The 16,189-nt window shown below is 45.4% G+C and overlaps 1 protein-coding gene and 1 pseudogene across 1 annotated transcript in view; one reads left to right on the top strand and one right to left on the bottom strand.

Moving 5' to 3' along the window:
- The window catches only part of DNAJC11 (DnaJ heat shock protein family (Hsp40) member C11), a 69,678-nt gene that overhangs the window by 23,599 nt on the left and 29,890 nt on the right, over window positions 1-16,189 (top strand). The window contains exons 2-4 of the mRNA XM_067718730.1: window positions 1,082-1,211; window positions 3,467-3,540; window positions 11,753-11,854. Of these exons, the coding sequence (XP_067574831.1) occupies window positions 1,082-1,211; window positions 3,467-3,540; window positions 11,753-11,854 (306 nt within the window). The remainder of the gene's footprint in view (window positions 1-1,081; window positions 1,212-3,466; window positions 3,541-11,752; window positions 11,855-16,189) is intronic.
- On the bottom strand, window positions 6,690-7,235 carry LOC137214684 (protein tyrosine phosphatase type IVA 1 pseudogene; annotated as a pseudogene).

The raw sequence follows: 16,189 nt of genomic DNA, 5'->3' as shown, positions 1-16,189 counted from the left end.
GTCATCCCTGTTCCTTCCTCCCTTCTGTGCAGTTAAAACACACCCAGAGCCCATTTCACTCTTTGTGTCACCTGTGCTCTTCTTATGGTGCATTTTCCCCTCAAATTGATTACTTACAAGAATTGGAGAGGTGTATGTGTTGGGTAGTGACCCTTTGGGTGCTGGGGGTGGGAAGGCTTTTTACTGTAGGATAGTAAAGCATTTTTGCCTCTTTATGTGCTTACCTTTTAGTATTAGAGGTTGAATAGAAATGTGTGTTGATTTGACAATTTTATGTCTTTGATTTTTTTTTTTTTAAGAAGATGTTGGGGGTAGGAGTTTATTTATTTATTTTTGCTGTGTTGGGTCTTCGTTTCTGTGCGAGGGCTTTCTCTAGTTGTGGCAAGCGGGGGCCACTCTTCATCGCGGTGCGCGGGCCTCTCACTATCGTGGCCTCTCTTGTTGCGGAGCACAGGCTCCAGACGCGCAGGCTCAGTAGTTGTGGCTCACGGGCCTAGCTGCTCCGCGGCATGTGGGATCCTCCCAGACCAGGGCTCGAACCCGTGTCCCCTGCATTAGCAGGCAGATTCTCAACCACTGCGCCACCAGGGAAGCCCATGTCTTTGATTTTTTAAGGGTGAATATTCATTGAGTTTCCTTTGTCAGAAAATGGATTAAATGGATGGCATTTCTGTCTAATGGTATATAGCTTTTTTCCTTTCTGAACAAATTCTGTGTTGAGAGTACCTTGGCAGGATTGACTTTAAATAACTCAGTTTAAAGAGCAAGCAGGTCTCTGTGACGTTTCTCATTTCCGCTCAGAGCACAGAGAACCAGGGTAGGGACACAAGCTTTCATTTCATCTGATAGCAGCATTTCCCAGCAAAACACAGTTGCTATCGATGTACATAATTGATCACTTTATTAACTGTGGAAAAAAGGGGCCTTATTGAAGTAATAAAGCATAACTTCATTATGTCCTATATGTAGAGAGCAAGCATGTTGGAAAGTGGCTGACAGCTTCCCATTTCAAGGCTGATTCTGATCATGATAATATTTAAGTAGCATTGATTGCTCTCTAATTGGATTTTTCCTTCTGTAGGCCTCTTCCGAAGAGCTGAAAGCGGCCTACCGCAGGCTGTGTATGCTTTACCATCCTGACAAGCACAGAGACCCGGAGCTCAAATTGCAGGCGGAGCGACTGTTTAACCTCGTTCACCAGGCTTATGAAGGTCAGAGCGGGGCTTGGCTCTATAGAAACACCCTGGTAGCAGACACTCAATTTTTAAGAGGCTTGATTTGTAGAGGATAGAAAAAGAGAGTCCTTAGAGGTGTATAAAAGAGGTGGTTAGTTTAGTGCTTTTTACTGACGGGGACCTTTGAAAGAGTAGTATTTTGCTTTGGAAATCAATACGTGTCCAGTAAGTAGAAAATGAGGCTGCAGGTGAAGTAATAGCCCATAGTCTGAATTGCAAGGGAATACTCCAGCTTTAAATCATTTACTAGTTTTCTTCTAAAGGGAACTCTTAGAGGTAAAAGGCTGATCACTACAGACAAGCTCTCTTTGTTCTCTTTTTTTTGTGAGAAGATGCAAAGAACATTTTTTCCATCTGAAAGTGATTTTATTGGTTCTGTAGCATTCAGTTAAGGAAAGGTACTAACAAAAGCAAGAAGATGGTGTTAAGGAGCCTAACAGGAAATAGAATCAAGTAATTCAGATTTTTATATTTATATCTTATGTATTTCAGAAAAAGTTTTGTAATATATTTGTTTATAAAATACTAAAATCACTAATAGGTACAGTTTCTGTTTGAGATGATGCAAAAGTTCTAGAAATAGATTGTGATGGTTACACAACATTGCAAATTTATTTAACACCACTGAATTGTACACTTAAACATGGTTAAAATGATCAATTTTATGTTGTGTGTATTATACCATGATTTTTAAAATTAAAATTAAAAAAATATGAAATCACTCTTAGGATCTATGCCAAGTAAAGTAAGTTATTCATTCCAGAGCCATTTGGTGATTTGCTCCTTAATTAGATTTTCTTTACAAAATAAAGACTTCTCATTGTGGACATAAAAGCGTATTGCTGTATTCACTATAGTTTTACCAGAAAGTTAGATTTCAAATGACCAGTAAAACTGAGACTGTGGCACATATGTGTATACGGTCAGCCTGTGTCTTCACCAAATGTAACTTTTCAGGCTACTTACCTGGTCTGAATAAAGCTTGACCAAAAACTCGTTCCTTTTATTGTATTTGGTTGTCTGAATTACCCACATACTGGATTGTATTGTTTTGGAGATTAGGGGAAGAGTTAACAGAAAATCCCTACCAGTGCTTGTGAAAATGCTGCAGCAGCAGACCTGGCCCCAGTGTTTGGCCTAAAGGGAGACTGAGATGGTGAATAAATAATTCCTTATTAAATCCTAGAGATCAGCTCAAGAAGTTTGGCTCCCAAGTTTTCCGGTGGTCCGCATTTCTTTCTTCCTCATTAGATTTGAGTATGGATAGAGTCATTTACATCATTTTTTAATTAGACCTAAAAATATATGGGAAATCTCAGGCGGGGAAAGATTCAAAGGTCTTGAACAGAAGTTGGCCCAGCAGGGGAGGGAGGTAACGACTGTTTGCTGTACGGATGTTCAGGTTCGGTTTGGAGGTCCTTTGAACAGCTCTCACCCTCACTGAACAGTCTTTTTCTGATGTACTTTAGGTGCCATGGCCGACACCATAGTGAGAGGTGTTTGTGTCTTTTAAAAATGATTTACAAATAAAGAAGAGAGGCATCCAAAAGCAAAGAAACAAACCCCAACATAATAATAAGTCAGATTTTTCTGGTCAGAGCCTGTCCCTAGTTTTACATTAGGCTCTGTTAGAAACTGGAATTCACTCTCTCAAGCCAAAATACTTTATAGATTGTGGCAGAAGCTCACTAGGTGCTTTTAAAAAACAACTGTCCTTGGGCTTCCCTGGTGGCGCAGTGGTTGGGAGTCCGCCTGCCGATGCAGGGGACACGGGTTCGTGCCCCGGTCCGGGAAGATCCCACGTGCCGCGGAGCGTCTGGGCCCGTGAGCCATGGCCGCTGAGCCTGCGCGTCCGGAGCCTGTGCTCCGCAACGGGAAAGGCCACAGCAGTGAGAGGCCCGCGTACCGCAAAAAGAAAATAAAAACAAAAACAAAACAAAACAAAAAAATTGTCCTTTAGAGATGCAGGGTCAGTGCACCTCACAACGAAGCGAAGAGTAGCTTGGACATGAAAAATCCAGTGTTTCTCGTTGTAGCCACCTTTAAACATGTCCTCGCTTGGATCTAGGGAGCAATTAGGAGGAAAGACACATTGGGAATGATGGGGTCTCTGGGAAGATTGTGGCTGGAAAGAGAAGAACAAAAAGAGGTGGCCTTGCCTGGTGGTATTGTGGTCAGGACTGAAAGGTGAATTTTGTGCTTTGTAAACATGTTTGCTTTTTAACTTGCAGTGCTCAGTGACCCCCAAACCAGGGCCATCTACGATATCTATGGCAAGAGAGGACTGGAAATGGAAGGATGGGAGGTAAGAGAAGCTTTGTGTCTGGTGTCCCAGGAACGTCACTCAACAGCTACAGAACAACAACCCCCAAATCCCGCACCCTGACCCTGCAGTGATGCCTTTGAGAATATATGAAGACATCAGAGTCCTCTTCTCGCCTTTATATCTTGGTTTAAGGAATTGGGTTCTACACTTGGCTTTGCCACTTTGTAACTCTGTGAACTTGGGACAGTTAGTCATCCAACTTGTCCTCTGTTTCCTAACCCATCAGGTGAATAGTAAGAGGGATGGTCTAGGCCAGTAAGTTTTAACCCAGGGGAGGGAGCAGGCCGCTCAGGGGGTGATGGTAGATGGTTTCTGAAAGGGCACAGTTCCTACACTTACCCTCCTTTCACACATATACTTCCTTCCACCCTCCACGGCCCTGAGCCCCTCTTTCTACCCGAGGTTACAACTGAATCTAGGAAGTGTTTGTTGGTGCTGTGTTGTGCGTGTGAACAAAACGGAAGCACGGAAAAGTTGAGAACTACTGGATTAAATTGTCTATAATGACCCTTCCAGCTCTAATGGGCTGTACTATTAGAATGTTATAAATATAGTGAGTAAAACAAAATAAATAGCAAGTATCTATGAAATAGGTTACCTGGACAGCCATACCATGTGGGAACTATCACTAAAATTGGGAACGTTCCGTTTTCTTTCACTCTGCCACTGAGTAGTCTTAGAGCCTTGGGCAAGTCGTTTGACTGCTTTGTACTTCCGTGTTATAACCTAAAAAATAGTGATATGCGGATCAAGTAGAAAAATTAATATGAAAATTTGTTGTAAACTTCTGTATTGCTGTAAGAACATATAGGTGTTATTACTTAATTTCATTACAGAAACTCGGTTCTGATGCCCAAGAAATTCTGGTAGGCTGTTAACGTTAAATTAACTATCATTGAGTTATGTTTTCATCGTCATGTAAGCTTTCCCTTGAAGTTCTTTTGGTATTTGCTCTCACGCGTGCATGACTGTCTATTCTAATTTTAGGGTGAAAACCTTCTAAAGGCCTTTGGATAGGGACTGGAAGAGAAGTGAAATGGGATTCTGTTGCCGTTTTCACCACTGCTTGATATTGGTGACTTATGGGCCATTTCCAACCTATAGCCATGTTTTGGTTGCCCACAGAGTGAATTGTAGTTGCTGACATTTGAAACTTAGGAGGCTTTGCAGGAAAATCCAGTCTCTTATCTTCTTTGGAAAAATCAGAAGACCTGGTAACGCTGTGCCTAAATTCCCCTCTGAGGCAACAGTCACCCAGGTCTGAGGAGCCCCTGCCGTGGGACTGGACCGTGCTGCCCAGTTTGCCCCAGCCCCTGCCGCTCCCTCCACCCGTCCCATGCCCCGCCTGGCTCCCAGCGGGCGTTTGGCTTCTGGCCTTTGGCTCAGTGGAAATAGCAGTGCGTCATGTCACATTAGTTCATGGTAGCAAAGTGTTGGGTCTAGTGGCTTAGAATTTTTTTCATCAAAAAAAGAAAGTAGAATCCTGTTGAATTTACTAAGTTTCTCCTCATGCCCCAGGTTAAAGCGCCCTTGTGTTTTGAAGCCGTGGGTTGGTTGCAGTTCTTCACGGCAGCAGTCAGGGCCACTGAAAAGCTGCAGGCCTCTCTTGTGTATCTCCTCCTCAGAGTCTAGGGTTCATTCCCAGCAGCATTATTCCCACTCAGTGGAGCAGTGGGGTGACGTCTTCCTGGCAGAATATCGCGTGGTTTCCTATCACCAAACCAAATTATCTCCCCATTAGAAACAGAGAAAAACCATACACACTGTCGTGATTATAAAAGTATGCAGACAGTCATAGACAGTGACTGGATACGCTTTTATATTCATATGTTTTAGTAGATAACTTTAAGGGAATCAAGTTCTCATCGATCAGAATTGGCTTTTTTTTTTTTTTTGCCTCAATACTAAGCCTTCACTGATGATAAAAATGCCTTGAAGGAAAACTACAGGAAGGTACCTCCTCAGATACTTACTGAGAAGAGATGTATGGGTGCCTAACGTATAGTAGGAAAACTGAGCCCACTGTTCATACTGTGAAGGAAGAGTCTCGCTGAACTCGAGCGCTTTATGGAGCTGGCGTCACCGTTCCCTTGAGGAATTCTGCAGCTGGTGGCTTTCTCAGTATGAGGGTTCTCCCATTTCAGTCACAGCCTCCACCCCAGGGAGGAGGCTGTGTTCCCTTCACGCTGTTGCTAGTATTTTTAGACTACTGACCGGTGTCCGTCTGCCATGTGTCTGTCAGTCTAAACCCACGGGTAGTCAGGGAGGGATGGAGGACACGGGCAAAGCCCGTAGTGTTTGGGACGCCTTTAAGCCCAAAATGCCAAAGCAGCCACAGATGTGGCAGTCACTCCTGTCCCAGCTCTGGCATCATCCGCTTTCTGCTGGTGGAGGCTGGGGATGAAATTGAGCGTTTATAGGTTGCATCAAATGTTTACCCTGTTTTCAGGCACTAGGTAGGTTTTTAGTCTTTGTCTATTCTCCTTTTTTTAACCTTCAAGGGACTTCGTCATGCTGTGGCAGGATTCCAAAGGAGTGAGATGCAACCATTCCCAGCTCGTAACACCAGCCATTTTGAGTTCTTAAAGTCGCAGTGTTTGTGCAGATACCCATATTTCAAATGAAGTTGGCCTCTTCAGAATGGCAAAAATCCAGCTTTGAGTTGTGAATGTTCAGACAGTATTGAGTCTGGTAACAGCTGGCAAGTGGAGTGGAAAACCATACAAGTCGGAGGGGCCTTGCAGACGTCAGATTACATTTAGAGGAGCAGCCTTTGGCCCGGATCATCCACACTTTAGTTTTTGTCTGCAGTCCTTTACCTTTATCCATATCTCACTTTTCCCTGCCTCTTTGACATCATTCTTTTTTTTTTTTTCCCCCAGGAAAGGTCAGTCGGTACAAACGATAAGCACATTTTAAATGCTGCACAGCAAGAATCCTTTGCTAAGTGTCCAAGTAGGTTGATCATAACCCAAACATAGAGGTTGCAATTCTGCCAGCTTTGTGGCCTGGTAAAACTTCTTTTCATCACTCCTGTGGAAGCTTCATCAGACTTCACCAAGCCAACGTGCTGGCTGACATGTACAACAAATTCTGTCCTGTCTACGTTCCACTTCCAAGCGCTGGCATCAGGCACCCCAGTTTTACAGAATGCAACAGCTGTTTCTATGACCATTGGAATCTTTAGAGTGCAGCCGCATTTTAGGACAATACTTCTCCAAATACAAAAGCTTGCTGTTAAAAGCTCTATGCCGCTTTTGTCTTATGAACTGTACTGCATCTTCATATTTTATTCCACCTTCAATTAACGCTAGGGCGATAAGCACTGGAGGTCTCCCAAGGCCTGCAACACAATGAACAGCAATTGCAACAAGCAGGGTCTTCACAAAACTTAATTTTCACAAGACTTAACCAATCATCAACAATCTGGTTAGATGGTGGTGCGCCGTCATCAAAAGGCCAGTCGAGAACATGGATGCCTTCTTTCTCCACAAGAGTAGTGTCATAAGTTGCTTCACATACTCTTACTATTGTGATAACTCCATACTTCTTAAGTTCCTCTATAAATTTGTTTAAGGTCGCATTAGTTGGATTGTGTGTCATAAGAAATCTCATGTTCTCGTAAGTGATTTCCACAGGAGCTGGGCGGTTCATTTGATCCATGTTAATTTAGTTAAAAAACACTCAGTAGGGTTATGAAAGAATTTTTAAAATTGAATACAGAAATGGTGCAAAGAAACTGAGTCTACTTCAATATACTCCACTTGAAATTCTCAGTGGTTTTGAATATGAAGTTGGGAGTAATGGGAAATGAAATGAACCTCCTGACAAGAAGCAGCAATTCTTCAATGCAGTAATACTGAGGCAAGAGAAAGGAAGTGCACTGAGGTTTACCCCATCTAGGTCAGAACTCTTGTAAAAAATGCTCTGTGGATTTCAATTCAACACTTCTGTGTCCAAGTTCACCACTCTTATGGGGGCTTCTTGGTGGAGTAGTAATGAAGTTCTACAGTTCACTTGTCTGCATAGAGGTCGTGCTGTGCCTGGCAGTAATCTCCACCGCCCTTCAGAAACTCCATAAATGTATGACCAAGAACACCACAGAACTGAGGAATATGTCTGCTCATTGAAGATTGTGGCCTAATCATACAGCCGGTCCCGAGGCGGCGGTGACATGGGCAGCGGCGGCAGGGCAGGGGCGGCAACTTTGCGGGGCGCGGCGGGGGAACCGGACTCTATCTGCCTGACATCATTCTTATAGTGTCTAGGAAAGTCACCCTGCATTAAGAGCTGTAATATGGTCAAGGTCATGAAAACGAAGACAGAAACTCCCACAGCTGGGAGGAGACTAACAAGACATGTGACTAAATACAATCCTGGGTCCTGGGTCCTGGATCAGCTCCTAGGGCATAACAGCGACGTTCGCGGAAAGACTCGTGAAATCCCAGAAGTCTGGGTTTAGTTAGTGGTAATGTACTAATCTTGGTTTACTAGATTTGACGGATGTTTGTTCCATGGTTCTGTTAGACGTTAACATTTGAGGGAGGCTTGGTGAAGGGTAGTCGAGAACTTTCTGTACTATCTTTGTAACTTCTCTAAAGTTCTAAATAATTTTCTAAAATTATTCCAAAATAAAAAATTGACTCACTAGAATCATAGAATTTTCAAACCAGACAGCACCTCAGGAATCGTGTAGTTTTAATCCCCCTCATTTATAGGAGGAAACTGAAGCTTAGAGAGTGAAGTGACTCACCTGAGGTCTCCCAGGAGTTTCAGGTGGTATTGGAGAGCCTAGGTCTCTGTCCTCTTCCCACTGTGCCACCTGGTTTTACAGGTCTCTCTACAGAGGCCTCATCTACAGAATAAGTCACCCTGACTAGCACAGGGTAGACCTAGTTGGTAAATGATCAAGGTGCACAGTACAGGTATATGGATACATGGGTGGCATATGATACACTCTGTTGACGGAAAACATTGAAAATGTCTATGGTCAACTAATCTATGACAAAGGAGGCAAGGATATACAATGGAGAAAAGACGGTCTCTTCAATAAGTGGTGCTGGGAAAACTGGACAGCTACATGTAAAAGAATGAAATGAAAACACTCCCTAACACCACACACAAAAATAAACTCAAAGTGGATTAGAGACCTAAATGTAAGACCAGGCACTATAAAACTCTTAGAGGGAAACATAGGAAGAACACTCGTTGACATAAATCACAGCAAGATCTTTTTTGATCCATCTCCTAGAGTAATGGAAATAAAAACAAACAAATGGGACCTCATGAAACTTAAAAGCTTTTACACAGCAAAGGAAACCATAAACAAGACGAAAAGACAACCCTCAGAATGGGAGAAAATATTTGCAAACGAATCAACGGACAAAGGATTAATGTCCAAAATATATAAACATCTCATGCAGCTCAATATTAAGAAAACAAACAACCCAATCCAAAAATGGGCAGAAGACCTAAATAGACATTTCTCCAAAGAAGACATACAGATGGCCAAGAGGCACATGAAAAGCTGCTCAACATCACTAATTATTAGAGAAATGCAAATCAAAACTACAATGAGGTATCCCCTCACACCAGTTAGAATGGGCATCATCAGAAAATCTACAAACAATAAATGCTGGAGAGGGTGTGGAGAAAAGGGAACCCTCTTGCACTGTTGGTGGGAATGTAAATTGATACAGCCACAATGGAGAACAGTATGGAGGTTACTTAAAAAACTAAAAATAGAATTAACATATGACCCAGCAATCCCACTACTGGGCATATACCCAGAGAAAACCATAATTCAAAAAGACACATGCACCCCAATGTTCACTGCAGCACTATTTACAATAGCCAGGTCATAGAAGACACCTAAATGCCCATCAGCAGATGAATGGATAAAGAAGTTGTGGTACATATATACAATGGAATATTACTCAGCCATAAAAAGGAATGAAATTGGGTCATTTGTAGAGACGTGGATGAATCTAGAGACTGTCATACAGAGTGAAGTAAGTCAGAAAGAGAAAAATAAATATCGTATATTAACGCATATATGTGGAACCTAGAAAATGGTACAGATGAACCGGTTTGCAGAGCAGAAATTGAGACACAGAAGTAGAGAAAAAACATATGGACACCAAGGGGGGAAAGTGGCGGGGGGATGGGGGTGGGGGTGTGATGAATTGGGAGATTGGGATTGACATGTATACACTGATGTGTACAAAATGGATGACTAATAAGAACCTACTGTATAAAAAAATTAAATTAAAAAAAAAGAAAATGTCTAGTACTTTCCAACTGTAATGATGCAGTTTTGGGGTGCAAATGTCTGAGGGTTACCGAAGGGAGAAAAAGTGACTTGCAGCTGGCTTAGCTTTCTTCCATTCTCCACCGTGATGTACCCTGTGTAAAGGAAGTATAAATAGTAAAGGCCATCAGGGCCTGTGGGAGCTAGAATGAGATGCCTGGCCAAGTTCTTCACGGCTTCAGAGGGACCAACCATTTTGACTTTACAGTTAGCTCTGATTATGTACCAGCTGTTTGCAGAACTTCTGTAAAATACGACTAGAAATGGGATGACTTAACACCTTTGGAATATTTGCCTCTTCGTCTGTCACAGAGCGTGGCAGAGAGAAAGTCATTTGCAAAGGTCCAACAACTAGAATTCCTGAAAGCAAATCTTGTTCTGCTCTGGGCCCCATGGAGGAAGCACGCCATCAGCCCAAGATGGGGTAACTTTGGGGAAGCGAAATAAGAACTAGGAGAGTGAGCGTGCCACATTGGTTAAATATAACTGAGAATGTTTTTGTGAGGTCACAGAGCAATCATTGTCGTGCCATTTGGATTTTCAGTTTGTTCTTGGATTATTTTAAGTGTTTTTATTTTAAAACTTCCTTTAAAAGAAACACCTCCCCCTTTTTGGTAATTAACAATTTATATGGGAGAGGAGAAAATGTTTTTGTTATTTTTTTCTGCGTACTTGCTAAAAGTGATAGTGAACAAATTTCTCAGTTCTTTTGGGTAGGCCAGTTCTTGTATTTATTTTTCTGTATTGCTGAATAATAAAATCAAGTTGCACAAAACCCCATTTATTGTAATATATATACATACATACATATGCTTTTAGGAAGACACATAAAAAATTAAATGTTAGCCTGTGAGGAGGAGGAGTGTGGGTGAGAGGGAATTGTACTTTTTGCTTCATATCTTTCTGTACTATTTTGACTTTTTGCTATAAGCATGCTTTTTTTTTGAATAATTTTTAAAACTTCTGATTTCCAAGATAGCTTTTTCTCACCTCACCTACCTTTGTAGGTGTTCTCTGAGCAGCCTCAGGACTCCGCGGTATTTCTGCCACTAATACAGGGTCAGTGCTGTTGGGCCTTTTCCCCCCGTCATGCGTCCAGTGACTTTGGTCATGTTTGTCCCGCTCCCGCTCTCTGTTTCTCACAGGCCATAGCGTTCGGGACCCTTGGAAATGACGTGGTCTGCTTTCCTCTCTCACGGGCATGGTACCCGAGGCCCCCGTGGCGCTTCCCTGCCTGTTTGAAACCTCAGCTGGGCTGTCTTGCTTTCGTGATGAGCTCAGAAAGGCTGATGTGGGATGCCTTACCTCCTCACAGATCTGACATCCCTGTGCATCCCCGAGGGCTAGCATGGTCTGCCGATTTGCACCTGAGTACTGGAAGAGTCCCCTGATTCTGAAACACCCAGACCTCATGGCTTAAGGTCCCTTGGTCCAGGATGCTCAAGGGGCACCTCTGGTGGTGGCCCCAGCACATGAGGGAGACGTGCCAGTGCCGTTGTGGATGGCCTCGCCTCCATCTTGACACTTTTCAGCATGTGTTACCTGGGGCTCATTAGGAAATCTAAACTGTGACACTTAAGGTGATGTTTTCTTTGTAAGATTCCTGCAGCCTTGGAGATAAGTGACTAAAATGAAGACAATAATGCTTCAGTCTCTGAAGAGCTGAGGGAAAGCACAACCTTGGGACTGAGCGGGTGTGACGGTGAACCTGGCTTCACCAGGGACCGGGCCGTCGGAAGGGAAAATCCCCACAGTCTCACTGGCGGCTCTTAACCATCCTGAGGGAAAGGAACGGCGGGACACGGTTAATGACGCCGTCTCTTGTGTGTTTTCCTCGCTTTCTGGGCCCTTTGCTGACTCTCCCCCCCATTCTGCCTGCAGGTTGTGGAAAGGAGGAGGACACCAGCCGAAATCAGAGAAGAGTTTGAGCGGCTGCAGAGAGAAAGGGAAGAGAGGCGGCTGCAGCAGCGAACCAACCCCAAGGTGAGCCGGGCCAGTTCTGGAGGGAAGGGTTGCAAGGCTCGATTACCAGACAGCATATCTAAAATAGTCAGTGCTGGTGGCCTTCTATCGTAATAACGTACAGAATCGGGTGGGACAGCATTTTGCTTACTGCGTCTCAAGAGTAGGATCTGCCTGGAAAGCGCTCAGCAGAGCTGCTGGTGATGAGCCAGAGTGAAGGCAAAACCAATCCCCTGGTTTCCCCGGAAGCCAGGAGACTTCTTGAGCGGAAACGGAGGCTAGCTGTCTGAGACCTTTCCCTGTAATCCTGCTGCCCAAGCCCTTGACACGTGAAAATGAATCAGAGGTCTGTGTCAGGAAAGGACAGCCACCTACCCACGCACTGAGGCAACAGGATTCCTTGCAGACCAGTTACGAGACAGAGAGCCAGAGAACGCAGAGGGCTGGGGGTGTTTCCAGACTGCGTGAAGTGAGGGGCGTGCTTTCACCACCCCAGGGCGACGGTGCCGTGAATAGCAGTCACCAGGCGGTTTCCACAGCAACAGGGTGACCACCTTTAACAATCAGTCAAGCCCCCGATGAAGTTGGAGTCGTGTACCCCCGGGACACACCTGAGTCTGAAGGTTACTTTTCAGTCCTGTGTGATCTCCTTTTGCTTGGATGTGGTGGGGAGGCAAATTGTTCTGCGTGCATGCCACGGTCCTGTGGCAAAAGGAGAGCTCGGTCAGTTTGAGGTGCCTGTTACGCTGAAGGGCTAACTGCACGTGGCCCGGTGTTCCTGTTCCACGGTGTTTAACGAGGGGCGCAGCATCCAGACGCTGTCTTTGCAGCCGGGATAGCCCGGCAGGCAGCTGAAAATCTTCTAAGGAAAAAGAACCAATGCTAGCTTACAACTGGGAAGCGTGATGTTACGAGCTTCCGATCAAATATGTTCTAGAAAATGGAGTTTTCTAAGACCCCTACCGCATTTAAAGGTCCAGATACTCAGAAGACTCCCATCTCTTTGAATCCTACATTTCAAAGTATACTTGTAAACGCCAGCGCCTCTCCTTCCCTCCTGCCGTCCCCTTTAGTGGAGGACAGCTTCAGGAATGTAGTTAACTTTGGGTCAGTGGAGGTAGAGACTTGAAACACCGGTTGAACCAAGTCGGGGTGTGAGATGCTGAGAGAGCTGAAAATCTTCGAGGTGCCCTGAAGTGTGCTAACGGGTTCCCTTCTCAGGTATCCCAGCCAGTGCACTGGAGGAGGTCTGCGTACAGGTCAGCCTTGGCATGTGGGGCTCAGGGTCGGGAGCCGGGGTGGAGCCTGGCAGGGGCAGTCTGATGCTGTGCTGGCTTTGATTTGCTGGCTGAAGTTTTGCTGCATTCGGAACAATGAGGGGGAAAGACCGCATCACAGTAGCCCGAGCCTCTGTGTCCCGTGATAAAATGGGCCACCTGGGTGTGCGCGGTGATTGCTCACTGGGATCGTACGGAAATGTGTCTCCAGGCCATGTTTCTGTGAAACGAGGGAGCACAGCTGTGACCATTTCACACATGCCTGCAAGATATTGTATGATTCCCAATACTTTGCTGCTTCTAGAAGTGCTGCCAAAGAAATAAGACATTTTCTAACCGGGAATACTGAGCGGAAACCAGATGCCGGCTCTGGCATTCTGAGGAGAGGTTTAGCTGGATCTTTTATTCCACTTCTGAGTGTTGTTGCTTTGCAAGATGAGCAGAAAGATTTAGAATGTTCTCATCCTAAGACGAAAGGGGTGATCTCTTTTAAGAAGACCACAGGGAGGTCTTCCCTGGTGGCGCAGTGGTTAAGAATCCACCTGCCAATGCAGCAGACATGGGTTCGAGCCCTGGTCCAGGAAGATCCCACAGTCTGTGGAGCAACGAAGCCCGTGTGCCACAACTACTGAGCCTGCGCTCTAGAGCTCGTGGGCCACAACTACTGAGCCCACGTGCCTAGAGCCTGTGCTGTGCAACAAGAGAAGCCATCGCAGTGAGAAGCCCGCGCACCACAACGAAGAGTAACCCCCACTCGCCGCAACTAGAGAAAGCCCGCGCGCAGCAACGAAGACCCAACGCGGCCATAAATAAATAAATAAATAAGTTAATTAATTAATTTTTTAAAAAAGAAGAAGACCACAGGAGAAGGACACCTTTGATGACCTTGGGGCTTGGTACGGCCTGTCACCCAGACCTGCACTGAGGATCACAGCTTGTAGGGCATGGACAGACTGGGTGACGTTCGTGGTGCTGCTGTCTGAAACTTGCATGGGTATTTTTCCATTTTCACCAATAAGGGTTCATTGGGTAGGAATTTTCCAGGAGGAGTGTGTACCAAGAACAGACAAAAAGGTCAAGTGGGGAAACCCGTAGGTTGGAAATACTGGCTCTGACACAGTGATACAGGACGCAGAGCTCACCCTTTGACCTATGTGCAGTTTTCTCATTTGGAAAATGAGGATACGTCCCCTAACCACCACGCCAAGTTGTTAAATGATTGAAAAAATATGAAATAGATGTTAATTTATTAGGGAAAGACAAGCCTGCTATGTAAGTGCAAAGTGGCACGTGTACCAGGGTGAGGCACGTGTACCAAGGTGAGGCACGTGTACCAGGGTGAGGCACGTGTACCAAGGTGAGGCACGTGTACCAAGGTGAGCTTAAGGACTAAATTTTGCTTCAGCACCTCATTCGGCACCGTGTGGGAAACACGGCTTGTTTGTTGGCTTGGTCGGGTAGTTCATTGCCTCTGGTGGCTGGCTGGGTTTGGGTGGGGTCTGTTAGTTGGGTTCTGGAAATGGCCTTCTGCTGATACCATCCACCTGCTCCTGTGGCCGAGGCCCAGTGGCTTCAGTGTGGCCAGTCACCTGTGAGTCTTGGCTTGCGTGAAGGTGCCCTGGACAGCACTGCAGGGCCGGAAGGAGTGAGTGCCGTGCCCAGCTCCAGTGTGTATCCCCTTTCCCTCCCCACCCTCCAGCCAACAGGGCACGCGGGCTCCACGTATGCTGGGGGCAGCGTGGGAGAACCTTGCACTTGGCGTCAAGAGCTCTGGCTTCGGATTCCACCCCCAGCCCTAGTTCTGCACCCCGGGTCCAGCCACTTCTCCAGTCTTAGCTCAGTTTCTCCCTGTGTGAAATGAGAGGTTTGCCATGAGGCCCAGTGCTTGGGGTCAAATCCTCAGACCCCAGAGTCCTTAGCTTAATTGCTTCTGTTTTCTGTCTTTAGGGCCACGTGGGAGTAAATTCCTCTGTCTGTATTTCCTGCTGGAAAACACCAAGCTCAGGTTGCTGGGGCCCTGGGGCCTCCAGGGCCCTGCACATTGAGCCGGGGTGAGGGGAGTTTATGACCAGACAGACGATGAGGTTCGTCTGCATCTCAAGGGCTGTGTGTGACTGGAGTCTTGACTGGACGCCCCTGGCCTTCCTCCCTGCGTCTTGAAGACCCCTGTTTTACTTGCATAATCCACCTCTATTTCTTTGCCTTTTAGAGACTTAAGATCATACGATAGGCTCGTTCTGTGCCATGTTCACATCATATTGATTATTGTCATTCCTTTCTTTTAATACCCATAAATCTTCTCTCTCTGTGGACAGCAGCCAGTTTGGGAATCGGACTTTTCACTGCCTTCCTAATGAGCTTGTCCAGACCCCATAGGAAGCAAGGGCATTAAGTCAGGGATTGCTTAGGGGGCTTCATTGTCCGACTCTGAGAGTATCAACTCGTTTCTTTTGAACGCTGTTACATTAAGAGTTTCGTGGAGATTGTTACTGTATTCCCTGGACCATTCATTTTCCTTTCTCCTTCTGCTATTACAGAGGTTGACATAAACTCCCTGGTAAGACCTTCTTTCTGGTTTTAGAAAGGCCATCTTATCAGTGGTTCCTATAATAGCTGAAAAACAAAATTTAGCTTTATCAGGAAAAAAATGTTAAATAATATATCAAGGAAGACATGTAACCTTAATCCCAAAAAGATGTAAAGATATAGGAGTACATCTTTACATGAAGATGTATGAGTACAGGGCTTCCCTGGTGGTGTAGTGGTTAAGAATCCACCTGCCAGTGCAGGGGACACGGGTTCAAGCCCTGGTCCGGGAAGATCCCACATGCTGCGGAGCAACTAAGCCCGTGCGCCACAACTACTGAACCTGCGCTCTAGAGCCCGCGAGCCACAGCTACTGAAGCCCACACACCTAGAACCTGTGCTCCGCAACAAGAGAAGCCACCGCGATGAGAAGCCCACGCACCTCAACGAAGAGTAGCCCCCACTCGGCGCAACTAGAGAAAGCGCACGTACAGCAATGAAGACCCAACACAGCCGTAAATAAATAGAAAGATAGATAGGTAAATTTATTTTT

The sequence above is a fragment of the Pseudorca crassidens genome, chromosome 2 (genome assembly GCF_039906515.1).
Source record: "Pseudorca crassidens isolate mPseCra1 chromosome 2, mPseCra1.hap1, whole genome shotgun sequence".
Taxonomy (NCBI): Eukaryota; Metazoa; Chordata; class Mammalia; order Artiodactyla; family Delphinidae; genus Pseudorca; species Pseudorca crassidens.
This window is presented reverse-complemented; position numbering and strand designations above follow the sequence as displayed.